The sequence below is a fragment of the Oryza sativa genome, chromosome 3 (assembly GCF_034140825.1).
Source record: "Oryza sativa Japonica Group chromosome 3, ASM3414082v1".
Classification (NCBI taxonomy): Eukaryota; Viridiplantae; Streptophyta; class Magnoliopsida; order Poales; family Poaceae; genus Oryza; species Oryza sativa.
Genome location: NC_089037.1, coordinates 7,536,626 through 7,562,922, shown reverse-complemented (window position 1 = coordinate 7,562,922; position 26,297 = coordinate 7,536,626). Strand labels below are relative to the sequence as shown.

The following is a 26,297-nucleotide window of genomic DNA, read 5'->3' as shown; positions in this document are numbered from 1 at the left end:
GAAACTACTTTTAAGTTTGATCAAATTTATAACAAAACATAGCAACATTTCAACGCAACAAATATAATATATTTATATTTAATGTTATACTTAATAAGACTAATATGGTACTCCATTCGTTTTAAAATATAAGAAATTTTAGACGGATAAGATACATCCTAGCACTAGTACTACAAATCGTTTCTTCACATTTATAGTCTTATTCAAATTCATGATACTATGATATATCATATATCTCATCCATTTAAAATCCCTCATTTTTTGGAACGGAAAGATATTGCTAAATTAATCTATAAATTTAACCAAAGTTACTGGTTTGATTAAGAAAAATATCAAAGTGTTCAAGATTTTTTTTTCTTTTTTATGATTGCGATGCTTTCTTTCGTTTGAAGGTGAATATAACCTTTATGAGAAGGATTTGACCATATGCTATAATATTACATCCTCGTGATGGCACGTGATGCCCTCAAGTCAACATCTAAGGTTCGGTGTTCGTCGGCAGATTGCTCTTGGAGTTGCCGTGCGGCCAAACTCGCACTGAAGTTTGGCCTACCTCCAAACTCGTGCGTGCAGCACAGCATTGGTCAGTTTTGCACGAGAAAACAAGCAAAAGGCCAAACCTGCATGGCACATGTGTTTCCAATTCTTTTGCACCGAACAGTTTCTAAATGATTCCTATGGCTACCGAACACTAACTACTAACTAGACTCTAGGTACAATTGGTTCGATATGAACATGTGAAGCAGCAAAGCCAAAGGCTCATCACATTTGATAAGAACGACGCTGTCGGCTGTCGGCAAGGCCCAACTCCAGTCTTCATGGGTCGAATTTGAAGTGTAACTCCCCAAAAAAGGTTTGATAGGCTGAACATGCTTCACGAAGACTTGCAGCCATTGTCGATTGATACTATGATTTTCAAGCTGCCTTTTCGGTTCGGTACGCAAAAATGGCAGTCTTGCAAAAAACGAATTGATGCGACCAACTACTTCTGGGTTAGCTGTTTAGGCAGATCTACAGCATGCAGCAATGCATCCAGATTTTCCAAAAGTCGTCCAGGGTCTGGTGCAAGGGTACATAATTGTACCGCTTTCACCAATCTTCTATCTCATCTTCATCTTCTTCAGAACTGCTTGCTTCTATATTGTGGTTGAAGGAGTTACTTCTAGGCATATCATTATGAGGACTAATCCATCTCTCAAATGGTTTGAATTCTGTGACTACATCAGAGAAATTGCGAGAACCAGATGTACTTGAACAATCGTATCTTTCTCTAAGAATCAGATCCTACATTTTGCCAACACGTAAATGCAAATAATCAGACCTCAGCTGACTAAAATGTTATCAAAATCATACTGGTATCAAAGAACTTTCATCAGCATGGTTTAATATTATGGTAAAACTAATTTTATATCTTCAAATGATAAACAGTCTATTAATAATTTCATTATGACTCTTGTAGAAAGGAAGCAAATATGTGATATGTGGTGTCCACTGTTTTTTCTTTACTTCAGAGTTCAGAGAGAAAGTACTCTAGAACGATGTGAAAGTTGACTCTCTAGTACTAGTAGAAAATATATGATAACACATATATTGATTTTTCAACACATATATTGATTTTTCCAAACTTGTGGTCTAAATAATTGCATGGAAATGGTATGGTGTCGAATTTACCTTTCTGGATCGAAATGACTGTTCAATCTGCCAAACTCTTGGGCTACGGATTGTATGCCACCTGCTTAGCCAAATCACAGCAAAAACTATCAATTTGAGATCCGTCAGATGAACCCATATTCACAAGGAAGGTACCTTGATGATGACACATGTGCATTTCCGAAAAGAATTCCTCGTGCTGCAACGGAAGCAGCAATAAGTTGTGTCATGTTTTCCGCTTCATACGATTCATTTACCATCCAACGGGTTGACGAAATTGGACTACCAGCAAGAAGGCAATCTGCCTCACTCAAATATGACGCCACACTCCATGCATCATCAATAGCATCATTGTCAATGAAATCAAGAACTGCAAGATGCCAAGTTTCACATGTTTACTCAACTATAAGTTAAACCTTGACAGAGGTTAAGGTAGGTAATTAGCTCTATCAAGAACAAACACCTACAAAAAGAATGTTGATGAAAATGTAATGAAGCTAAAGCACGGTTACAGAAGAACAATTTTTAATCCATACCATCCTCATTTTCACATCATAAACTCAGTCAAAAGAAATTAAGCACTCTAATTTGATGGCTTATTGTGAATACGCGAGTATGTGACAGCAACGGTGATGGAAGATAGATGTAAAAAAAAAAGTAAAGTAGTTTGCTACTTTCCTTAGCTAAAGCAGCAATTACAGCAGCAGCCAGCCACATAAGCATGAATACTTCGAAGTTCAAGAATCATGGTTTCAGTGTTTCAACAACGAGCATGGAATCATATAACACAGCTACAAGCATACAGTATAATATGCATAGTGTATGATACTCATGGTAAAACTTTTCAATGTTTACCATTTTCATGCAGAAAGTCAGCAACTGTCCGCACTTTTCCATGCGCTTGAGACAGAACCTTTTCTGGAATATCCATTTTGAGTGGATTTCTTCTTAGTTTTTCTTTCATAGGAAACGAATCCACATCTACAGCTGAAGTATCACAAGTTTCAGACACAACAAAGCTAGGTCATTCATAAATTTAATAAACCACCCTTGCAGGCATTCAGAATCACAGCATTGCATTCTATAATCCAATAGTACCTTTTTGATGAAGTAATCCAATAAGAATAGTTATCTAAACAAAAGGGGCAGAGTATACTGTAGTGGTGTGTAACCACAGTCCACAGTGAACTATGGAACTTATGAGCATGTAACTACGAAGTATTAGATGATGTTAAGTGGGGCAAATGAACTGACTACAAATCAAGTACTAACAAGTGATTTTAAACATGTTACGTGCTGATCCTGAAATACACAGAGGAACTTGTGCTGTGTAAGATATAGCCATACTAACCAAAAATGAATTCCAAGGCTAAGAGAAATCAAAAGTAATTACTACCCCCTCCGTTTCAGGTTATAAGATGTTTTGATTTTGGTCAAAGTCAAACTGCTTCAAGTTTGACTAAGTTTATAGACTTAGTCAAATTTGAAGCAGTTTAACTTTGACTAAAGTCAAAACATCTTATAACCTGAAACGGATGGAGTAGTATTTAGTAGACCTGATAAACACAAAAGGATGCATAGTAACTGCTTTATAAACTACTCGTGCACCAAATAAAAACTAGCGCACAAAGTGAATTAGCACTAAACTCTTGAAAAAAATGTTGTACAAAACAATCTTCGAAAAAAATGTAAATAGTCTACACGTTAATTATAATTGTAACATGTTATCAATACGTTATGAAAAATACTACCTCAGTTCCAAAATATAAGGGTTTCTAGATTGTTTAGCAGAAACTAAGGTTGAGAAGATAAGACTTTTTAGTGCCCCTCAACAAATAAGGCTAAGTGGGGGTGGAAGAGTAGGTGGGGGTAAGATGGGAAGAAATTTGAATGGGAAGTGATTGATGGGACAAATGGTACTATGAATAGTGCTAGAAATCCTTATATTTTGGAACAAGATTCAAAAGCCGACATCGCCATATAGTGAAGTTCTTATATTTTTGAATGGAGAGAGTAAATACCAATATCAAGAAGAAGGTTGTGCAGAGGTAGGTTATCACATACCGACATCGACTTCACTATATGTTTCTCTTTTATTGTGCAAAAATTTCCCCAGTGCATGGAATAATGTAAGTGTCTCATCTCTTCCACATGCAGTAGGTATTACAGAGCTGCAACCATAACTGTCTTGCCCTGGAACTAGAGAGCCACCGCTCTTTAAACCAGGCAGAATGGCAGTTCTTGCCAATGCAGAATTTAGCCTTCTTGGATTTAGGCAGTAGTACTGCAGAGACATTATTGCATGTCTGATATCACCTCCGCTGGATGTAGCTATTTGATGCACCAAATCGTCAGTTAAGTCAGAGCCTTCTTGTTTGCATATTCTAACAAGAATTTTCTTGATAGAATTTACGGTTACTGGATTGAAAGAAATCTGCAAGGAAATTGGTGGTACACCGTACACCCTTAAGTCACATAAACCTGTTTGTTCGCCATGATGATCAAAGCTGTCAAACAGCAACTGCTCTTTTACTAGGGAATCTTACCTTATGAGCACCAGCACTTTGAAGTAAGGACTCAAGGTCCTCAGAGTTCCACATTGCAGTATCGTTATTCTCACTTTTATGATATTGGGTAAGTGAAATTACAGTCGGTACTTGAGTACTTTGAATTAGACCTGTTAAACATTTTCCTAATCTTGCAAAAGAAACTTTTCCACTTGTTACAGGGATGTCATCAATCAGGATGATAGTATGCTTTCTTTGCGATCCAAAGTTGGTTGGAGAAAGCAACGAATATTTCCGTATCTTCTCGACAAAGTTTTCAAATTCTTCCAGCTTGGATATATACCCAAGTCCTTCAAATGATCATTGAAAGAAAAAAAATAACTGGGACGTGATTGCAAGTTGCAAGTGCTATACTAGCATACTGAGTACTAAATTGTATAGAAACGCATGGACTTCATCCATACTTTTATCAGAAGTCAGCTGGAAACAATTTTTGGAGCAAAAGAGAGAATATTTAAGCCTCAAAACATATGATACCTGAGTTAGCATGCAAATGTTCTGTCCATAGTGTCGGTACTGGGGCTGTCCACTCACATATCTCAACTCCAAGCTCAGCAGCAATTGCTTTGATAGTTGCCTGTAATAGATGTAACAATCATTATCATTAGACAACTCCCATCAATAGGTCAACATAGTTCCTAAGGTTCTGAAATCATCAGGGGCAACAAAATAGTCACTATGTGAAACCAAAAGAGAACAGTAGAAATAAGATAGGCGGGTAACTGGAGGATGCATTTGATTTAGTAGGCAATTACTTGAAGTTGAGGTGATACTCATTCACTCAATGTCTTGATCCATTGTTACCAATACAGTGCATTTTCAACAGGTCATGTCGCACTGGACTTGTTTATGTCATATCAGATATGGTGGGATATGGTGGTCTTAGGTCTTTAGGAATCTAACAAGCAGCAATGAATTAAAGTTCAACTGATTTATTAGCACTTGTTAACAGTCTGCATATTGTACAAACTCCGCAAAAGAAAAACTAAAATTCAAGAGAATAGTAGCATGAAAGGACATACAGATTTTCCGACGCCAGCTTGGCCAGTAAGGACAAGAGTCCATCCTCCAAATGTTCCCTGTAAGAATTGTGTTTGCACTGTCAGTATTTCTTTGTTGTGCAAGCAAGTGAAACTAGTTCATGCCTAAAAGTTCATCACATATATGGTAAATTTGAATCTGTATAATTAACTAGTTAATACCATGCGACTCAAAATTCACATTAGTTCAATACATTGCCTCATGCAGGTAAATTTTTGCAGAACTGAGGTAAGCTCAAAAGCTTCATAATAATTTTTACAGTTCAAAACATTCAAATATTGAAAAAGAGTCTGCTGACTTTTCCTACATCTTGGTGCCAAATCTAAATGCTATTCATCATGTGGTCTATAATTTAGCTTCCTGAGATACTCTATTATAAGGCGGTAACAGACTGCAGAATCATTACAATATGTATGCAAAGTTGCAAACAAAGGTGCAACCTTCTAATCTTGCCTGTCATACATATTGTAACAATCCCTTCTATTCTGGAAACATCCTTGATTGAGACCACAACCAGAAGCCAAATTCAGCACTCTCACATTATCAAATAATTGAAAGCAAAAGGATAAAAACAAAAACTGGAAATCTGCTTAGTAACCTAATATTAATGATCCTGAAGATAACCCAGACCCATTACTCACAAATCTTGGATATTCAATGTCATAAACTCAAGGAATAACCACCTTTGGTGCCCTCAGCTTTTCGTCCAACCATTTCTTTACATCTTCGACCTACGAGAAGGCAGACAACTAACGTTCTCAGAAAGTTTTCGCATTTTACTTATGATGAAAATCAATCTGAAGAAATTCAAGTCACATATCAAAACCATACAATGTGGATGGAACAAAATCTTTGTTTCTGCAATGCACTGGACTGAGGAGGCTCATTTGCGGAATAAATTTACTTAATCATAAAAGATTAAATGCACTAACCTTTTTTTTGTGAACAGAAAGCTCAGCCAACGAGTGTGGTTTGTACTTGTCAACCCAAAGCTCTTCTGTTTGACATATAGATCCTGCCTAGAAATAGACTAATCAACATATAAAAAGACTTGCAATGGCCATAGTAGTCAGAATACCAAGCAAAGGCATCTTACTAGTGTAAGACTTTGATAAATTATTTTTATAACAGACAGGAAAAGAATACATGTAATGCTGGAACACTCAAGAAGAACAAATTAGAGTAATTTAGGAATAGTAAAATTAAAAATTCTGCAAAAATATAGTAACAAATTAAGATGTTTACATGGGAAAAATATTCATATATGGTTGATTTTGTAGGTTATTGCAAACAGTGATTAACTGCTAGCACTTCGGTTTTAGTTTGGATAGCAAAATCTAAATAGTAACTTCCATAGTTAAACTACTAAGCTTCAAACAGTTGATGGATCAGACAAAAAGGGAAATAGATAAACCCAGGGACACGATAACTTCTCATATGCTGAGTCAGGAAAGAAATAGTAAAATAACACTACTTATGTCATTTGCAGTTAATCTTCTATTAACTTATTGTCAAACTGCTAATCCCTGACTAACTAGCAAGTAAACTGTAGCGACAGATATAAAAAATCTGCCCACTTAGTAAAACACTCGTACTTAGTGAATCTGATAATTACATTGGTCAGGACCTTTTTTAAAAAAAAGTTTTAAATCAAGAAATCGATGAAGAGATGTACCTGGCATGCCCAAGTCATTTAGACATTCGGAAAAATCTTCAGAAAGCATGTCAAATTCAGCCTTTAAAAGGTAAGGAGATAAAACATCAGTAAGCATTGAGTTGCTGAGTACTGACAGCAAATTACTTTATTTGGAACAATTCAGCAGTTTGCAATGCTACTAGTAGCGAAGATGGAATCATCTCAGTTAAGATTAGTAGTCGTAAAAGAGTAGCCAAGTCCAAATCTCTAGTAGATAGTAGCATTAATAGGTCTTTCCTGCATTACGAGTTCATAGTTCAAAACTCAATCAGGGAAAAAGGAATGGTCCATCCTATCACCGAGCAGAAAATAAAAATATTATTCAGTCCTTATTCTTGAATCTCAAAGAGAGCATTAGCTTGTAAAAATAATACATAACCAACTTTTCATTTCGACTGAAATGGACATATAACCAGGGAAATTATCTCCTATGCAAGTAGAACTTTAGGTGTTAAGTTGATAGCTTTCCAACCAAGTGCCAACTAAACTGTTATACATATTTCACAACTCATATCGTCTGGACATAGCCTAAACAAGTATATATCAGAAACCAGGGATTATGAGACTCCAAAACGAATTATGACATCCCAAAAAAAACAAAAAACAAATATCTAGTGCTAGTATACAATTCCACAGACAAAATGTATATCCCACCAATTAAGAGCGAGATAGTCCCAGTATTATTAACTAAGCGCAACATACAGCATTCATACAGCAAACCGTCCAACTGAACTCTAGCTCGACATCGGTACCTTCAGGGAGCCGGACGGTGCGGCGCCCGTAGCGCGACGGCGGCCCCTCTCCGCGCTACTCACGCGCCGCGGCTTCTTCCTCGGGCCGCTCGCTGCATGCGCCGGCGCGGGCGCCGTCGCAGGAGTCCTTGCCCTCCGCGCCGACGGGCCGCGGGTGGCAGCGCGGCGGCCCCCGCCTTCATCCTCGTCGGAAGAAGAGGAGAGGACGACGACCGGCGGCCGCTTCCCCATTGAACGGGGCCGGCGGTCGGCCGCGCCACCGATGGGTAGGGGCACTAGGGCGACCGGAGCACGCGCGGCGGAATGGTTGGGGTTTTGGGGGTCTAGGCGGGGAACGGAACTGGGGAGACGACGGCTTCCAGGAGAAGGAAGTGACGAGGGTTCTGGATCCTCTAGCATTGTGTGGATCCGATAGCCCGTGATGAATTTCCCTATGATAGTTTGGTTCGGTTAATGCCATTTTTCAACTTACATTATTTTAAATATTTTTTCGAACTATAATATGGACATACTCAGATTATTGTCAAAATAAATCTTTTCAAAATTTGACAGTGCAAACTTTTGATAAGTTAGCGACATTGCTAAGTTTTGATAGGATAAACTAAATGTGATATTGTTAAAATTCTCTAAACATTAACAATATTTGTAATATTTGGTAACAAACCAAATATAGTCATTTAATTATCAATTTTACTACCAAACAATAGTACTCCAGTCTAAACAAGCTTTAATTAATTCATTGTTCATACCATCAGTAAATAACACATAATCATCTCAGCTACTCCGAGGGAAGTAATGAGGGGTTTTTTTTTTGTCTCGAAGCACAGTAATAGGAAAAAATGCAGGATCAAAATATCATGAAAACCAAGGGTGGAGCATAAGAAAACACCTAATAAAAGAGAGATGTAGACAAAGAAAAATTCCAGGAGTGCTAGAAATTTTCTAAAATTTATATGGAACATGATGTTTCACATGATTTTCGAAGGAATTGTATAGACATTTTTTTTATTTTAGCCACTTTACATGTAAGTATGTAACCCTACTCCCCCCCCCCCCCCCCAATCTCACCTATTCAAATGAAAATCATAATAGGAGGAAATTTATCATGAGGTAAAACTGTTTTAATCTTTTTTTCAAATTCATGTGTTTTTTCTATAGTCTAACTAAACGATTGTTTATGCAATTATCTATTTTACAGTTGCATTCCCGTCAAAATCCTATGCTTTTCATATTCATTTGTTTCTCCATTCCCGCGATTCAACTGGGCCATTAGTAAGCAAGTGAATTATACTTTGGGTCATGTTGTTGTTGTTTCGTCTTGTACCATTTGTTTACTACTTCCGCCATCACATTTTAAACGCAGTTGTGAGTTTCCATGTCTCACGTTTGACCGTTCATCCTATTTAAAATTTTATGAAAAAATAAATAAAAACAAGTCATGCATAAAGCATTATTCATGTTTTATCATCTAATAACAATTAAAATACTAATCATAAAAAAATATTAAATAAGATAGATGGTCAAACACGTTAGGTATATAAACCCATCACTACAACTTAAAATATGATAATATGATAGAGGGAGTACCAATGTTTCGTTTTGGGTCACACTTGTGCCAATTTTTTTTTCGGGTTGAAATAGAATGGTCCAGTTTAGGCTTTCAGTCCAAAGCTTCAATGTCAGGCTGTCAGTCCACTCTCAATATACTCCTAAATACAACCTAGTACCGATGTGTTTTATTCTAAAATATGTTTTGTATTGGGAGGGAGGGAGTAATCGCTGAAGGTGTTGCCGTTACAAAACCTGAGCTTACGAAAAATGCTCATCATTCAACATTTCAAGAACTTGATGGTTACGGTGTTCATTTGTGAATAATCTTCAATGCAGAAGGTCGAATCGATCACCCAGCGGTGAGCGGGTTGGCAACTGGGAACAGCTCCGCCGAGGCGGCGAGGCGTCCACACCTCCGACGGCGAGGACAAGCATTTCCGATCACCTCTGCTGTCGGCGGGCGGTCGTCGGCCGACGCGGTGATTCGGAATACTCGGCGGCGTCTGTATCCGTCTCCAGGGCGCCGAAATGCTCGCCTCGTAAACCCTGCTTGATGAGTTGGCACTGGCAGGTCTCTCTTGAAGTCCTGACGGGATGACAGGTCTCATGTGCGCTTTTTTTTCATTTTCTTTTTGCCTCCCGCCTCCGTGGCCGGTGAGTTGTCCCCCGCGATGTCTACGCGTCTTCCCCGCTTTGCTCCGGCCGGATCCTTTCCTTTCCTCCAAAGTCTTCTCGATGTATCCTATTTCTATTCCTATCATCTGCAACCGTCTCTGTACCTCCACCTGTGCCGCCCGTTCGCAGCAACGCGGCGGGGCACAGAGAATCTCCGCGTCCCTGGACACCACATCGAATCAACCGTCGCCTTCAACGGTTTCGCTCCCACGCAATAAAATCCCCCCTTCCCCCGTGCTCCTTTCCCCCCAATTGCTTCCCTCTTATCTCTCGATTGATCCACGAACAGTGACACCGCCGCGCACAGCGAATCCGCCATGGCCGCCAAGCAGAGCCTCTACCCCGAGGTGAACCAGTCCCACCCCGACCTCAACACCGCCTTCCTCGCCAACCCCAACCGCGCCGCCACTGCCAGCCCTGGCGGCTCGCTCTACCCCTCCGTCGACCCGCAGCAGCTCGCCGAGAACCTCTTCCCCGACGCCGCCGATGACGCCGCGCCGCCGCCTCCCACCACCGAGGAGGCCCTCGTCGCGGTTCCGGGCGCGCAGCTCCACCTCGTCGACCCCGACCGCAGCATGGACCTCGGTGCCGGCACGCTCTCCGTCGTCCGCCTCCGCCAGGGGGACCACTCCGTCGCCGTCCTCGCGAGGCTCGTCCCGGAGAAGCGCAGCCAGCGCCGCGGCGGCCTCTTCGGCTTCTTGAGCGGCGGCGGGAAGGCCGGCGACGGCGCCGCGCAGGAGCCCGTCCAGTGGCCGCTCACCCGCGACGTCGCCGCCGTCAAGCTCGACACCGCGCACTACTTCTTCTCGCTCCACGTCCCGCACACAGATCACGAGGATGACGACGCCGAGGGGGCCGAGGCGGAGAAGGACGCGGACGGGGAGGCGGCGCTGAGCTACGGGCTCACGGTCGCCAGCAAGGGGCAGGAGGCGGTCTTGGCCCAGCTGGACAAGGTACTGGAGGAGTACACCACCTTCTCCGTGAAGCAAGTGGAGCCGGCGGCGAAGGAGAAGTCGGAGGTGATGGACACGAAGGCGGTGACGGAGATCACGCCGGAGGAGGCCGTTGGGGACAAGAAGGAGGTGGTGGAGGAGCAATCAGCGGCGTTCTGGACGACGATCGCGCCGAACGTGGACGACTACAGCTCGTCGGTGGCGAGGCTGATCGCGCGGGGCTCGGGGCAGCTGGTGAGGGGCATCATCTGGTGCGGGGACATCACAGCGGAGGGCCTCCGGTGTGGGGAGGCGGTGGTGAAGAAGAGCGTGGGGCCGAGTGGGAAGCCGTCACAGGTGAAGCCGAGCACTATCAGGAGGATGAAGAGGTATGGATTGTGAAAGAAGATTATTATTTATTCTTGTTGTTATTATCTCGTTTTAACTTTCTGAGTAGCTCACATCGTCAACATTTTTCTACTAGAATTCACCGTTTAGATGAAAAAAAAACTTGTTCGATAGCATGTAATTGGTTCTGTTGGCTTCTGGTGGTATTTTAGTTAGTAGTCTCATGTTCTGAATTCGCATATATAGATGAACTGCTTATAACATTATTGTTTCTTTGGACCTCAATACCTCATATATTAAATAGTATAACTACATAGAAGATGCTGACTCAATAGTTAGATTGTACAAGTCTCTTTTATCAGAAAATTTCTCTTTGGACAGACGTTGACACTCCTTTCTATTTTGTTACTGCAAAGCAAATGTCCCACTCAATTATTCAAGTATTATCTTTTGGTGGCAATACTCCATCTCTGGTGGGCTGTCGATATTTAGTATAGTTGATTGATGAAGAATTGACAATTTACTCGGTGGATATTTACTTTGTCTTTGTGCTAATTCATTGCTGATTGTCTCTTATCCTAGAGGACACCTAGGCTTTATGTCGTTGTCAACGGTGATGTGTTAAAACCAATAAGAGATTAAGAGTTGCTAGTGCCTTATAGAGTAAAAGAATGTGATGCTAGCAACCTGTAATTCTTATTGAAACATGCTTATAACTATATCATAGGCTAGTTATATCAAGCATCAATATTGTTAGTGAAAAATGAAAACTTTTATCTCCTGGTGTCATCATATTTTATTGCATTATTTAAGATAACATAATCACCTTTTTGTGCCCTGCATTGTACTTGTTTGACTTAAGTTTTGTTGTTTTTCTCAGGGCTAGAAGGGTTACGAAGATGTCCAACAGGGTAGCAAATTCAATCCTCTCTGGTGTTCTAAAGGTCTCTGGGTTTGTTACCAGCACTGTGCTGAACTCGAAACCTGCCCAGAAATTCTTTAAGTTGATGCTGGGCGAAGTTATTCTTGCTTCACTCGATGGATTTGGTATGGCCCTGTCCCATTATCAGAAAATGCTAAATTTACGAAGTTGTATTTCATTTATGCAGCTATATGTTTCTAGAAGGTTTGAAACTTTGGATCTATGATCATTTTAGAATTTAGAAGGAACCAGATAGAATAAATTCATGTTGCTCTTATTGTCTTAATTTTTGTAGTGTGATCAGAATTCACTTTACTCTCTGTAGTTAAAAAAACGTCATGTTTTTCTTAATTATTAAGACTATATTGCAAAAAGGCTTGGTACATATAACGTACTATGTCATGTTTTTAGCTCATGCATGGTGTTTTACCATAACATGTTTTGTATAATTCTTACTGTATTTCGAATTATTAATTGTTCATTTTTGATGATTCAGGGAAAGTATGGGATGCTGTAGAGGTGTCTGGAAAGAACGTGATGCGAACGTCGTCGGTTGTGACAACTTCTGTTGTAACACATAGGTAAATACACAATACCTTCTATTCTATGCTTCATTCAAAATGTTCTCCTTGTCATTGAAGCCCGCAGAAACCAATTTGTAGTTAACAAGTAGTCACTTTTTGAAACTATACACGCTAGTACTAGTATTGGTTTTTTAGGGACCTGTTATCTTGTACGGTGCAAACAACAGTCTGCACCATCTTCATCTTATTTTATGTTGTTACAGAAAGGAGCATACATTTCACTAAGTAAAGGAATGACTCACGAAATTTAAGCATATACTTATCTGAACATATAAATAAACACAGAAATCCTTGCGCTATCAACACATACGAAGCAAAGCTTTTGACTTCTTTACAAAAATAAATAAATAAATAATAAACACAGAGAGATAACAACAAAACAGCCAAACATATGGGTTACAAAACTTTGATCTTAGAAAACTGGAAATGCCTGCAGACGGTTTTCCTTCCGCTGCATACAAGTTACTGTTTGTTATCAAATCGCTTTTCTGCAAAAGGCAGCTTGTTGTATAGTTGTTTTTCAGTGTCATTTAAACAAAAAACAAAAACAAAATGTCTGATACATAAGATCGTTTGATGCTGGTAGAGGCTGATGACTTGTTTATTGCAGATACGGAGATCAAGCTGGACAGGTCACACAGGATTACCTTCACGCCTCTGGAAACGCTCTTGGAGTCGCATGGGCTGTCTTCAAAATTCGGAAAGCTCTCGACCCAAAGGGCAATCTGAAGAAGTCGTCTCTGGCGAGCGCTGCTGCCCATGCTGTAGCTAAAGAATCGATATCTCGGCAAAGAAGGAAGTGAGACAACACGGTCGATGGTGGAACTCGCTGTTACTCTCTAATACGGTGTACTAGCTTCAATAGAAATGCTCTTTTGTGAACTTGGCGGCTATAGCAGATTTTGTTGGATGTGTCGCTTGTAACTTGTAAGGCGTGTGACTGTTGCCGTGATGGTTTTGATGTTTGTTTTGGTTTTTGGATGTTTGCGAATTGCGATGATGTACTGATTTGTAACCTGTCGAATTACTATATGTGTATACATGATGCACAGTGATCTCACGGTTTATTTGTTTTTAGTCTTGATCGAGTTGGTTGGCTCTATTTGTGTTTGAAATGATGACATGATATTAAGTTGATGCATGGAAAACAAGAAAATCATTAGCTTATAATCTTAATTAATATGGATATATTTGATATTTTAATAAATTACATATATAATATTCATATGTAGTTTATATAGTTTGAAAAACAGGTTAACAAGACCGATATAAAATTTAAATCTTAATCAAACGAGAAACCATTAGCTTATAACCTTAACTAAAATGGATATATTTGATATTTAATAAATTATATATAGATAATATACATATGAAATACATTGTTTAATAGTATAAAAAACATGTTAAAAGACCAAGATAAAAATCTTAATCAGAACATGAACTTGTATCTTCTTGCAAGATGTAGGTGGTGTTTGAATAGATGATGAAGATGAAGATCAAGTGTTTTACGTAAAAAGAGGTGGTAATAACGTGTGATTCATTAAATTATAATTATTACAAATTAAAAAATAGATTAATCTAAAATAATATTTTAGAGTAACTTTCATATAGAAAGTTTTCGTACGAAACGCCGCGAGTATCACAATTTAATCCTCCCCTCACAGAATAAACGAACAGGGCCGTAATCTAGCCCACTTGCACTATTGCAACTTGCGCTTGCGAACGCGTGGGTGCGTGGCCCACTGGCCTGAAGAGAGCAAAGGCCGGAGTCAGATGCGCGCGCGATTCCGTGAGAGGCTGGGCCTCTCGGGCGCACACCACGCGCACATCAACCCGCCGCGCCGCGCCGCGCCGGAAGGGTGGGTTTCCGATGAACCCGCCGCGGAGCCTCTTCCCGGAGCTGCCTCCGGCCGGCCACGCCCTCCTCCGCCTCGTGGACTCGTGCCGCGCGCCCGCCCACCTCCGCTCCCTGCGCGCCGCGCACGCGCGCCTCCTCTTCCTCCTGCGCCTCCCCTCCCACCCGGCCTCCGCCGCCGTCCGCGTCAAGCTCATCCAGGCCTACGCCGCGTGCGCCGCGCTCCCGGCCGCCCGCGCGGTGCTCGACGCCTCCCCCGACCGCACCACCGTCTTCTTCAACGTCCTCCTCCGGGGCCTCACCGCCGCTTCCCTCCACCGCGACGCGCTGCTCCTCTTCGCCTCCATGAGGCCGCAGGGCCACGCCTGCTTCCCCGACCACTACACCTACCCGCTCGCTCTCAAGTCCTGCGCAGCCACGGACGGGCTCGTTCTCGGGCGACAGATCCATTCCTCCACCGCGAGGCTTGGCCTGGACGGGAACGTCTTCGTGGCGCATTCGGCGATCAGCATGTATGCGCGGTGCGGCCGCCCGGACGACGCGTATCAGATGTTCGAAGAAATGCAGTACCGGGATGTTGTTTCTTGGAACGCCATGATTTCTGGGTTCGCACACGCGGGTTTGTTTGGCCGCGCTATGGATGTTTTCAGGGAATTGGTAGCGTTGCAGTGCCCAAAGCCCGATGCCGGAACCATGGCAAGCATCTTGCCCTCTATGGGGAAGGCAAGGGTAGAGGATATTGCATTATTGAAGGGAGTGTTTGATGAGATGAGGTTTAAAGGGCTTATTTCCTGGAATGCTATGCTTGCTGTATATACTAACAATGAAATGCATGTTGAGGCTGTTGAGCTGTTCATGAGGATGCAAAAGGATGGCATTGAACCAGATGCAGTGACTCTGGCGACTGTTCTTCCTTCTTGTGGAGAAGTATCGGCCCTTTCACTGGGAAAACGGATCCATGAAGTTATCAAGAGAAGAAGGATGTGCTCCAGTATGTTGCTTGAGAATGCCCTCATGGATATGTACGCAAATTGTGGATGTCTGAAGGAAGCTAGGGATGTTTTTGATTCCATGGGCACGCGGGATGTGGTATCATGGACTTCAATAATTTCAGCTTATGGCAGGCATGGCCATGGTAGAGAGGCCATTGACTTGTTTGAGAAGATGTGTGGACAGGGTCTGGAACCAGACTCTATTGCCTTTGTTGCTATTCTTGCAGCATGTAGCCATGCTGGTCTTTTGGATATGGGAAAACATTACTTTTATTCCATGACTAGTGAATTTCATATAGCCCCAAAGTTAGAGCATTATGCTTGCATGGTGGACCTTCTCGGGCGTGCTGGATGCATAAGAGAGGCATATGATTTCATCATGGTGATGCCTATTAAGCCAAATGAAAGAGTTTGGGGAGCCTTGTTAGGAGCTTGTCGGATTCACTCCAATATGGACATTGGGTTATTGGCAGCAGACAGTCTGTTAAGATTGGCACCTAAACAAACAGGATACTACGTGCTATTATCAAATATTTATGCTAGGGCTGGGAGATGGGCAGATGTTAGCATGGTGAGAAGTGTCATGGAAAGCAAGGGTATCAAGAAGTTGCCTGGTGTTAGCAATGCTGAGCTAGGGGATAGGGTTCACACATTTCATATTGGTGATACATCTCATCCACAATCGAAAATGATTTACAAGAAATTAAGTGAATTGTTACGAAGGATCAGGGAAATGGGTTATAACCCAGAGGTTGAGGCTACACTTCATGATGTTGAAGAGGAAGACAAGGAGGGTCATCTTTCAGTACACAGTGAAAAATTGGCTATTGCATTTCTTCTTATAAACACTAATCCAGGAACACCTATTAGGATAACAATGAATCTAAGAACATGTAGTGATTGCCATCATGCTGCTAAGTTGATTTCAACAATTGCCGGTCGAGAGATTATACTTAAAGACGTTAATAGGATCCACTATATGGTACAAGGAGTTTGCTCATGTGGGGACTATTGGTAAAAAGATATATGATAAGCACCTACTGCCTTTTGAGTTCACACCTTGGCCCTTGCTGCTTCGAGCATGAAGCTTGAATTGATCTTTATTGACTTGTATTTGCTTTTTGGTTGAGTGAGATGGAAATTTTCTGGAAACATTCCTATAGAAATGCAACATCCATATGCAACTTCCGAGTCAAAAGGAAAGAAGACAAACAAGATCAACCAATCTGAGAGACTGGTATAAAATTGCTCTAAGCAAAGATGAAATGTTGGAGGAGGAACTTCTACAAGGTAAATTACTAAACTGTAGGTCTGAACTAACTAATTAAGATCAAACTTGTTTTGACTGAGTAGGATTTAGCTTCTGTTACTGTTAATCTACAGCCTGCAAAAAAGTGCTCCAAGTTTATACATATGCCCATATGGAAGATACAATTGCATAAATATCGAAAAGATTGCCACGTTTCAATCCAGCGGTCCAAAATATAATAAAATATATTTGTTTATCTTATGGAATCCACAATGTTTTTTATTCTACGCGGTTAGTAAACTTTAATCAATAAAATGTGCAGTAGCCTGCATCACAGATTCACAACATGGGTATTACTTGGATAATCAACAGTGGAGAACGATCATTCTGGCGAACAAACTCAGGGTTATGGAAGGTGTTGGGTGAACAAAACTCACTGAGGTCGGGAATAATGTCACCAGAAAGCTGCCTTGGCCAAAACTAGCGCAGTTAATTATACAAGTTATTAGGTGGCTCCAACCTATGTAGAGTTATTTACCTGAGGACTCTCAAATAGAACTTGATTACATCTGCAACAGTTCTACTTCCAAAAGTCAGCCTGAAAGTCGAAGACCCAAATTGTGCTGCATTTGGAGGGTAGTAAAATACACTTGATAATGTAAACTCTGCATCTTACTTTTTCCAGGGAAAAATTATGTGAACTCATCTTACTACGCATCTTTCATACTTTCACAAATACAAGGTAATATCATCCAAAGAGAATTTATTTCTAGGATTCTAGCCCTGTTAAAAGTTGAAACAACATTTTCTTTTCTCCGAATTGATTTAACAGCAAATTTCCAGAAAGATATCTGTTTAATTCTGGGGCATCAGCAGGGTGCAGTGGTGTTGATCATGCATTTTGGTCTGGTAAGAGGCTGACAGGCAGTGTGGGCTTTGAATGCTTAACTGTCTTCATCAACGGCAGAGCTTTGACAGGGCAGTGAGGCACTTGGCACTTCACTTCAGCAATGAAAGGCATCATGAAAGGTATGGTGATGAGGATAGAATGGAATGTACCAATAGTGGGAAATGGAGATGGAGATGAATTTCAGAGAGGGGTCAGAGTTGGCATACAGACGTATGGTGTGGCTACCAGCCATGACTGATATCCAGAAAGGCTTACTAAGTCAGGTTTTTCTCTAGCTCTTGTTATTATTGTTCTGTCAAAATTCTTTCATACATCGATTGTCCATTATTCATGCTTCATATTTAGATGCTATGACACCTCTACCGTTGAAAAGACTAGCATGTCATACTCATTGAAAAGCTTCTTAATGGCAGGAGGGAAATCCATACAAAAATTTCCTTTACAAATATCTTCAAAATTTACAGAATAATAAAACTACGAACTCCTGCTTTGTAATATGACGGAATGATATAAACCGTTTGCTTAGTCCATGTGAAATCAAGGTCCTTAATTTAAAATCCCACGCAAATAAGGGGACACGCCATAATGTCTGGTAAGTTGTATAGCACTATAGCCTTCCGGAATAAGAATAACATAAAACATTATCCCATGCTGTAAAAGTTACAGGACTGGTCTATTCAGCATCTTTAGCAATTTCTCATCTTTAATCAGCACAGAATTACTCCATTGTACAAAACTTTCCTACACAAATCATTGGATTATCATTTGATGATTTCTGTTGCGTTTTATTGTAAGCAGTCCAATCTAATACATTTCTTACTTCCTAATGGAGTATTAACATTTTTTTTTCTTTTTAGATATGTAGTGCATCACAATATGTAACCGTGTATGTATATCCAGATTTGAGAATTTTAGAGTGAGTACGCTATCATTTGGATAAAACAAAATTGTGTGGTTAAGCTCTTGCATTAATAGAAAAGTACAATAGATAAGCTTGCTGCAACCGAGAAGATTGGCTTTCTAAGATAAACATACTGTATGTGTGGGCCAAAGAAGGATAGATAAGAAATTTAACTATTTTTCTACGGGAAATACACAATGATGGCCACCATGATGGTATCCATGGTATTACTACTACGATTTATGAAAGCTTTAGAAAATATGAGAATTAGCACCTCTTCTAATTGTTGAACTAAAATTTGAACCCTTTATCTTTTCCCACAGGAGACCTAGAGGCCTTTGTCTTAAATATCGGATAATGCATTTAGCATGGCATTGCCTTGTCAGCTCCCACTTGCCCTTGTTCTTCGAAGTAGCCAAAAAATAATAATAAACTGGACTACAGTTGGAGGCACGCAGAGGTATGATTGATTAGCTGCCTAGGGCTTACTTGCTTATTTAGTGCATCATAGCCTTTTTCTTTCACCCTAGACTCATTTGTAGCATCATTAATTGACTATTTTGGGTGCAACTAGTGCACAGCACTGAGAAATGAAGTGCTGTATACTTGTCCCACACACTTGTGTACCAGGAAAATTAGAGGCCTCTACTTAATAGGTGTGTGTCTCAAATTTATGGTCCTGATTGAAACCTTGAAGGTGAACTCTAGACCACAGGTTATATCAGTTCATTTTCAGCTCAAACCCAAAACAATATGCAATATTTATTGTCCAGAAAATATCAAAATAATCAACTGCCTGTCCTTTGCACTTGTCGGTATCATTTCAGACATCACTACCTTTCGACCTTTTTTTTTTTCCAAAAATAAAATAGTAGGTAATGATTTATGTTTCTGCGGCTTGTGATGTTCTAGTTTTTATTTTGGCTTTTCTGTTTTGTTCAACTAATCACTATTGCTTTCATTAACATTTATGTTCATCAATTTTGTAATCCATTTGCATATAGAAAAGAAAAGCCTGATTCTGCCATTAAATAACTAGTAAATATTCCTTATTTTACCATCAACTTTAATCTGCTATTGGATCAAATCGAACAGAGACTATTGTGATCGGATTTAGCATATTATGATATTAAGCAGAGCCTTTATACATTAACATAGCAGCACTCATCATAAGCTAGGTTCTTTTTAACGAACATCGTAAGGCAGGTTTATGCATGCATTGTAATTAATAACTTTCATTTCGCCTATACAGTTAATGAGCACTAGTCATCAATCATCATCAGGTCAAATATTTTTGAAAAATTATCATCAGGTCAAATCCATGTCATGTTTCTAGCGATGGCAATTCAGATATTGTTAGAACTTAGGAGGCACCAGTACGTTACCAAGTAAAATCCACCACTGTTGTGTTGCATTAACATGTTCTGATTTTCTATATAGCAGCAGAAAGAAAGCTAAGCTCTTGGCACAAAACCTCATGCTATGTGTGTGTGAACCGTCTTAGAAAAAGAAATCACAGAAAGGTTTAAGATTGAATCAGAAGCAATGCTTTATCTAACAACCACCACGGTGGGGGAAGGGAGTTGAATTGCCAATGTTGCTACCTTTAATGCTACCCCCGTGACACATTTGTTGGGGTGCAGCCCTCTTCGTGCGTGTGATGTCTCACCAGATCCAATAATTGGTGATCTGATCCTGCCTAAACATTAGGTGGCAGATGTGCAAGCGTATCTGCTGTTTTCCTTCTCATATTGTCCCTCACATCGTCTCTTGCCATCCTTTTCTTTGATGGACTTTTGAGTTCGTTTCTCTTCTCTGCCCCGGTAATCCTGCATGTTCAGTGGAATGTTACGTTTGTGTGACTTCTGTCTGTTTCCCTGATGCATGCATGCCATTGTGTTGGGAAGAAAGTAGAAAAGCGATTTAACGTCAACGTTTCTTTTTAATGTGTGGGCTGTACATGTTTGCCTTGGTTAGTACTTCACCCTGATGTGTTGTTACATCGGGTGACCAGGAGCTTTGCTTATGTTTTAGGGGATCAATTAGTAGACATTACGTTAAACGCCTGGTTGTTACTCAGAGCTTCTGAGATAATCCTCCAGCTTAATTCGGTGCATTTCTCGATCTCGTCCTTGTTTGATTGTCTCTTGTGAACTATTCTGTTTCTTTGATGCGTTTTCACCTGGTTTCGTGATTAAAAACATTAAATTTAATTGAGAGCTACGAAGTGCTTAATTACGTAGTAATACATGTATGCACCTTAGCATGTATGGTGAAGCGTGCAGGATCCAGATAGCTTTCCGTTGTACAAAAGGCGATAACTAAAAAAGAAATAAAAGTATATGCAAGTTGATAAGTTTTTGCTTTTTTAACTCTATAAAAGGATCATACATTATTCATACTCCTCCCACTTTCATGTCGAGAATAACTTTCTGGTACTACATTAAATTAAGATTTAAGCAGCGAGTTGGCGACGATGCAAGTGTCCTGCTTTCTTCAGGTAGTGTTCTTTCCTTGAAGAAATGGAACTTTTCTAATAATAACTTGTAAACGACAATCAATAATTCATCTCGAAGTGACTTGGTATTGTTCAAGACCGTACTCTTGTCCACAGTACTTTATACCAGTGGTCTAATATTTATTTTGATCGCTCTGACCGACACTCCAATTATGTTCGGCACACGACAGAAAAAGAGAAGAGAGCTGGAATAAAAGGGGCCTACCATACTGTACGAAAGACGAAATACTATAGCCTTACGTGGCCCAATTTGCCGAATGAAAACGTGCTTATTATGGCGGTCACTTGGAATGTCGATTGCAGTAAGCTAGGTTAACCTGTTATTCCAGGAACAGTTTTGTCGATGACCTGTTCATCAGCAGCACTGTTGCTTACCTTGCTTTTTCCCCTATGTTTCTTAATAAGGTTTCATCGTCACGCCGATGCCGGTCCGGCGAAAAAGTGTCATGCATAAACAACGTACATACACATTCATGAGCACAATCCTAATCCTAAGCTCATCTTTGCCAAATTTATTCTGATCGCCGCATTTATTCTGATACTTTCTCCCACAACGCTAGCTCATCTCGCCTCTTGGGCGAGCATATCCAGGCATACAGCAGTAGTAGTACTGTACTATTGGCAGATGTATATAACATTAATATAAATGTGAAAAATGCTAGAATGACTTAGGTCCTGTTTAGTTCACACCAAACTTTCCCTAAACTTCCAACTTTCCATCACATCCAAAACTTTCCTACACACATAAACTCCTAACTTTTTTTTTCAAACTACTAATTTTTTTTAAACTTCTCCCTAATTTCAGAAACTAAACATAGCCTTAAACATAGCCTTACATTATAAAACGGAAAGAATAGTATGTACCGTCTAGCACTGTTCGGTGCACTCCTCGTGCATGCGCTTCGCCGCCTCCTGTAGTCCTGTGCTCCTGCATGCTACGGATGCGCCACCCGCTCATCTGGCAGCACAGCGACGCGCCGGCAACTCCCTCGTCGTCGTCGTCTCCCCCCGCATCCGTTGGAGGCAAACCCAAACCCAACTCACCCAATATGATTGCATGCGTCGCGTGGCGTCGTCCGCCGTTGCGCCGTTGGACTACCTCGTCGGTGGACACGTGCTAGTACGTAGGAGTACGCAACTACGCATGGGACCTCTGTTCGCACTTCGCACCGATCTTTTGGGGCGCGGTTAATGACTGCGCTGCGATGGTGGGGGATATGCGTGCGTGGAAGGGGGAGAGGAGAGGGGCGCTGTTTCCTGCTGTTCCATTGGGTTCCTATGGATGATTGATTGGTTGGTCGGTAGAGAGGTGTCGGTGGCCGCGCGAGGCTGCTGCGTGACGGCGTGTGTGCGGGGAGGGATTTTCACGTGCCAAGTCAGGTGCGCGGTCGGAGATTTGAGAATCTTCGGCTCTAGGGATCGGTGAAAAGAAGCTGGAAACGAAGTTGGGGGGATTCTACGGCTCGTGGTAATCACTTCAGTTTTCCGTGTGTCAGGGTAGTACATGATTTGAGAATCCAAGTCCGGATTCCGGAGGAGTATGGGTGTGTTTGGTTGCAAGCCACACTTTGCCACAGTTTGCCACGTCTAAGGTTAGGCAAATTTGACAGGTGTTTGGTTGTAGCTACAGTTGTGGCAAGATTCCTCTCCAACAAATTGGGTCCCACGTGTCAATGGCTCAAAAAAGTGTGGCAAGATTCCCTTAGGCTTAGTAAGTTGTGGCTAACAATTTGATCACCTCACCTTAGACAAGGTGTGGCAACTTTTGTTGGCAAATAATAGTAAAGTGTGGCTGGGAACCAAACAGCCCCTATAATTAGGCCATCTGGCCATATACCATACTCCCTCCGTCTCAAAAAAAAAAAGGACAAACCCTAGTTTCCGTACCTAACGTTTGACCGTCCTTCTTATTTGAAAAAATTACGAAAAAATTAAAAAGACAAGTCACGCATAAAATATTCATTATGTTTTATCATCTAACAACAATGAAAATACGAATTATAAAAAAATTTTATATAAGACGGACAGTCAGAGTTGGACACGGAAACTTAGGGTTTGTCTTTTTTTTTGGGACGGAGGGAGTACGGGTGAGGTTGGATTTGTATTTTGTACGCATGCCACAATATGCATCATCAGTGCTAGTAGTACACTGGTACTGAGACTAGAAAAACAATCTTACGGAGTAGATTTTAAATCATTGTTTCATTCCATCCCTGCAACTAACGCTGTACTTTACTCATCATCGCGCGCGCAGAAGAATCAAGGTGGTCTCCACTCTCTGCCAGTCCAGCCTCCCTAACAAAAATTAAGAGCCCCTTTGAATCGCAGGGTAAAAAAAATTGAGGAATAGGAAAAACACAGGATTTTGATAGGAATTGAAGTGTAAAACAGAGGATTGCAAAATACAGGAAAAACACATGAATGGTCGTTTGATTGGAGGACAGGAAAAACGCAGGAATCGGATGAGAGAGATAGACTCAAAGGAAATTTTCTAAGGGGTTGGAGCTCTTGCTAAATTTCCTCCAAAATCCACATGCACTGTGCCATTCCATAGGAATTTTATAGGATTTGGAAAGCTTCAATCCTTTGAATCAAAGGGCCAAATAGGAAAATTTCCTATAGGATTTGAATCCTATGAAATTTCTATATAAATCATTTGATTCAAATGGGCCCTAAATAGCGATCTGATTACAAGTGAAAGCCGCTTCAGTTCAACACTAGTACTACGAACTCCACTGATCCAGTTACCCCCTTCCAGGCTTCCAGTACAGTATCCTCCGTTCTAAAAAAGAGAAGAAGTACAGTCTCATCTGCAACAACAAAGCCTTCGGCTTTCCTAAAGAGAAAGCGTGCAAGCACGGGCCGAGAACGGAGAGAAATTTATGGGAGTGGGGGCGCTGCACGAGTTATTAATTAGCTTCCCCGAATTGACGCCGAGTTCGAAGCCGCGATCCCACCGAGAAGAGAGTTCGAGAGTTGGAGGCCGCGATATCCCACCGAGCGGCAGGCCCCGTCGGTCAGCCGCACGCACGCACGCACGCGAGGTTGGCCCGTCGGCCGTCGCATTTACTGCGCGATCGCGTCAGGCCACATCCGTCCGTCATATCGCAGCGATCGCGCCTCGGTTAGTTCGCCGTCTCACCCGAGCAATCGCATCGAATCGGGAATCACTCGGCGTCGTCGCGGCTGCGCCGACCGCGACCCGCCACTGTCTCGGCGCCCTCGCGTCGCGGTGATCCATCGCGCGTGCAAGCAGCGGGCTCTCCTCACAGCGAACCCAACCAAAAAACCGGGACGTCGCGTGCGTGCGCCGCGTGCGGGCGTCATCTCGTGCGTGCGCGATGCCCGTGCGGGAAGGCGCGGCAGCGTGCTAAATGGCGGCTGAGGTCCAACTTTGAACACAAGTATATCTGAAAACGGTAAAACACATGATATGGTATAGCCGCCTTAGCGTATAATAAAGGTGGTAGCGTACGCGAGGAGGGATCGAGTCAACTCGTGTGGTCGTGTTGGGTCAGGATCATCTCGCAACAGGAAAAAAAAAGTCAAGATGGAAACGTACCCTTTGTTGGACAAAATACGGGCAACAGATTATATGCCACGTTGGATTTGAACATTGTATTGTTATGCCTAGGCCGGTCAGCGTCAGATACATAGAACCTACAGAAGCGTGATCAATACTCATGACATACATGCTTCATTTTTTTTTAGGGGTGACAGCATTTTGCGTTGATCAAAGAAAGTGTTTGCAGTTAGAGATGCAAGCGGGATGGGCAAGCGAGTTTTTTAATCCGCTTATCTCACTTCTAATTTACTTTTTCTTCTAAATTTTGAACTATTACGTAGAAAATGAACTAACAAGCGGGTTTTTATGTGAGTAACGGGACTATCCACTTGCATCACTATTTGCAGTTTGCAGTTGCACCTATAAAAAATTTGCACTACCACCTTGATGATACCTGTGTTGTTTTCGTGTGCCTAGCACCTTTGATTATACCCACTTCTTTTTGTCTCTGCAAACGAGTAATTCGTTACGGAGTAACTAACAATTGAAATTAGAAATACTGATAAGTTTGGTCCTAAAAAGAGTCCCCAAACCCTACCGATCCGAGTTGTCCCCGTGTTTTTCGTTTTATCTCCACTTCCGTGGATGCGTCGAATGACATGAAAATGACGTTTCATGGACCGCCACTTGTACGTACTACTCACCATTATTGATCGTGCACAGATCCGAAAACTTTCAGATTTTTAGATTAGAGTTTCACCGTGACAAGCCTCCCACATCTGCAGATACCAGCAAGACGTAACAATAACGGTTGCATTTGGGACCCTCATGGTTGAAGACTTGAAGTCAGCCTAAATGTCTATTGCTAAACCAATACCAGTCCTAATCAACCAGTAGATCAATTAAAACGATCACCATTAAGGGATGAGCGAATAAATCCTCCTCTAAGTGCATCGAATTTGCATGAGATACGGCAGTAACCCGGTCTTCAGGCTTCATTGTGCTACACTAATTGTGCATAAGTATAGCACAATTCTACCCACAGAAGCATCTCCCCTTTTGCAACATTGAGACGTCCAATTTGCAAAAAGATAAAGAATACAAGGGCAATTAACGATGGTCTTTTTTAATCATGTTGTAATAAGAGTGCCTTATTGTATTTTTGTGTTTTCTTAACTATAGTAGTATAAATTGTCGAACGATAATATGTTATGTTCATGTTGTATATGTTTTCTTTTCTTCTTTTTTCTATTGGTCGTGTGCATTCTTAGTTTTTTCTTAAAATAAATAAGGTGTCTTTAGTTGATGCAGAGGCCGAATGTTTTTATTAATAAATAAAATATTTTTTTATCAAGAAAATAGGACAAAAGATCATGTGCCAATCCAATCATCATCTATCAATCCCAAGGTTATATCTATAGTTAGGTGCCTTTTTCTTTTCCGAAAGAGCACCTCGATTCCCTTTTCCTTTATTTTTGCTACTCTGCGGTGGCTATTTTGCTCCCCTTTTCCTCCCTTTCTCGAGTAGGGACTGTGTATAATGTTATGGACCGATTATTATTCACCAATGGCACTTGTCCACCTCCATCTCCAATTTATCACTTTTTCTCTTCCTTCCCCCCAATCTGACAATCTCCACCGAGAAAATC

The 26,297-nt window shown here is 41.3% G+C and overlaps 3 protein-coding genes across 7 annotated transcripts; 2 read left to right on the top strand and 1 right to left on the bottom strand.

Moving 5' to 3' along the window:
* Positions 1 to 604: 604 nt before the first annotated feature.
* LOC4332216 (cell cycle checkpoint protein RAD17) lies at positions 605 to 8,035 on the bottom strand. Of its 3 annotated transcripts, none has more exons than XM_015777427.3 (12): positions 7,707 to 8,035; positions 6,934 to 7,191; positions 6,191 to 6,273; positions 5,942 to 5,989; positions 5,240 to 5,296; positions 4,695 to 4,794; positions 4,197 to 4,507; positions 3,715 to 4,084; positions 2,506 to 2,637; positions 1,807 to 2,020; positions 1,672 to 1,732; positions 605 to 1,284 (listed from the first exon to the last, which is right to left on the bottom strand). In XM_015777427.3, exons 2-12 carry the CDS (start codon positions 7,028 to 7,030, stop codon positions 1,090 to 1,092), a joined length of 1,668 nt encoding a protein of 555 aa, XP_015632913.1. In that variant the 5' UTR covers positions 7,031 to 7,191; positions 7,707 to 8,035; the 3' UTR covers positions 605 to 1,089. The 3 variants fall into 3 exon arrangements, with proteins under 3 accessions (XP_015632913.1, XP_015632914.1, XP_015632912.1); XM_015777428.3 differs by having other exon boundaries at positions 6,191 to 6,277; positions 6,934 to 6,994; XM_015777426.3 differs by having other exon boundaries at positions 6,934 to 6,994.
* Positions 8,036 to 10,182: 2,147 nt separating this feature from the next.
* On the top strand, positions 10,183 to 13,795 carry LOC4332215 (protein EARLY-RESPONSIVE TO DEHYDRATION 7, chloroplastic). Its single transcript, XM_015777741.2, has 4 exons — positions 10,183 to 11,253; positions 12,093 to 12,259; positions 12,631 to 12,715; positions 13,329 to 13,795. Exons 1-4 carry the CDS (start codon positions 10,250 to 10,252, stop codon positions 13,519 to 13,521), a joined length of 1,449 nt encoding a protein of 482 aa, XP_015633227.1. The 5' UTR covers positions 10,183 to 10,249; the 3' UTR covers positions 13,522 to 13,795.
* Positions 13,796 to 14,499: 704 nt separating this feature from the next.
* Positions 14,500 to 19,432, top strand: LOC4332214 (putative pentatricopeptide repeat-containing protein At3g49142). 3 transcript variants are annotated; one of them, XM_015773054.3, is made up of 3 exons: positions 14,500 to 16,855; positions 17,691 to 17,987; positions 18,949 to 19,432. In XM_015773054.3, exon 1 carries the CDS (start codon positions 14,589 to 14,591, stop codon positions 16,581 to 16,583), a length of 1,995 nt encoding a protein of 664 aa, XP_015628540.1. In that variant the 5' UTR covers positions 14,500 to 14,588; the 3' UTR covers positions 16,584 to 16,855; positions 17,691 to 17,987; positions 18,949 to 19,432. The 3 variants fall into 3 exon arrangements, with proteins under 3 accessions (XP_015628540.1, XP_066165227.1, XP_066165226.1); XM_066309130.1 differs by lacking the exon at positions 18,949 to 19,432 and adding an exon at positions 17,500 to 17,556 and having other exon boundaries at positions 17,691 to 18,062; XM_066309129.1 differs by lacking the exon at positions 18,949 to 19,432 and having other exon boundaries at positions 17,691 to 18,062.
* The last annotated feature ends 6,865 nt before the right edge of the window (positions 19,433 to 26,297 follow it).

Bases quoted from the DNA above. Each gene is read 5' to 3' on its own strand.
- LOC4332215 (XM_015777741.2), top strand. From the start codon at position 10,250: ATGGCCGCCAAGCAGAGCCTCTACCCCGAGGTGAACCAGTCCCACCCC. The intron at 11,254-12,092 runs GTATGGATTGTG...TGTTTTTCTCAG, and splicing joins ACTATCAGGAGGATGAAGAG to GGCTAGAAGGGTTACGAAGA. The intron at 12,716-13,328 runs GTAAATACACAA...TGTTTATTGCAG, and splicing joins ACTTCTGTTGTAACACATAG to ATACGGAGATCAAGCTGGAC.
- LOC4332214 (XM_015773054.3), top strand. From the start codon at position 14,589: ATGAACCCGCCGCGGAGCCTCTTCCCGGAGCTGCCTCCGGCCGGCCAC.
- LOC4332216 (XM_015777426.3), bottom strand. From the start codon at position 7,937: ATGGGGAAGCGGCCGCCGGTCGTCGTCCTCTCCTCTTCTTCCGACGAG. The intron at 5,990-6,190 runs GTTAGTGCATTT...GCCTTCTCGTAG, and splicing joins TTTCTGTTCACAAAAAAAAG to GTCGAAGATGTAAAGAAATG. The intron at 1,285-1,671 runs GTAAATTCGACA...GGCAAAATGTAG, and splicing joins AGTCATTTCGATCCAGAAAG to GATCTGATTCTTAGAGAAAG.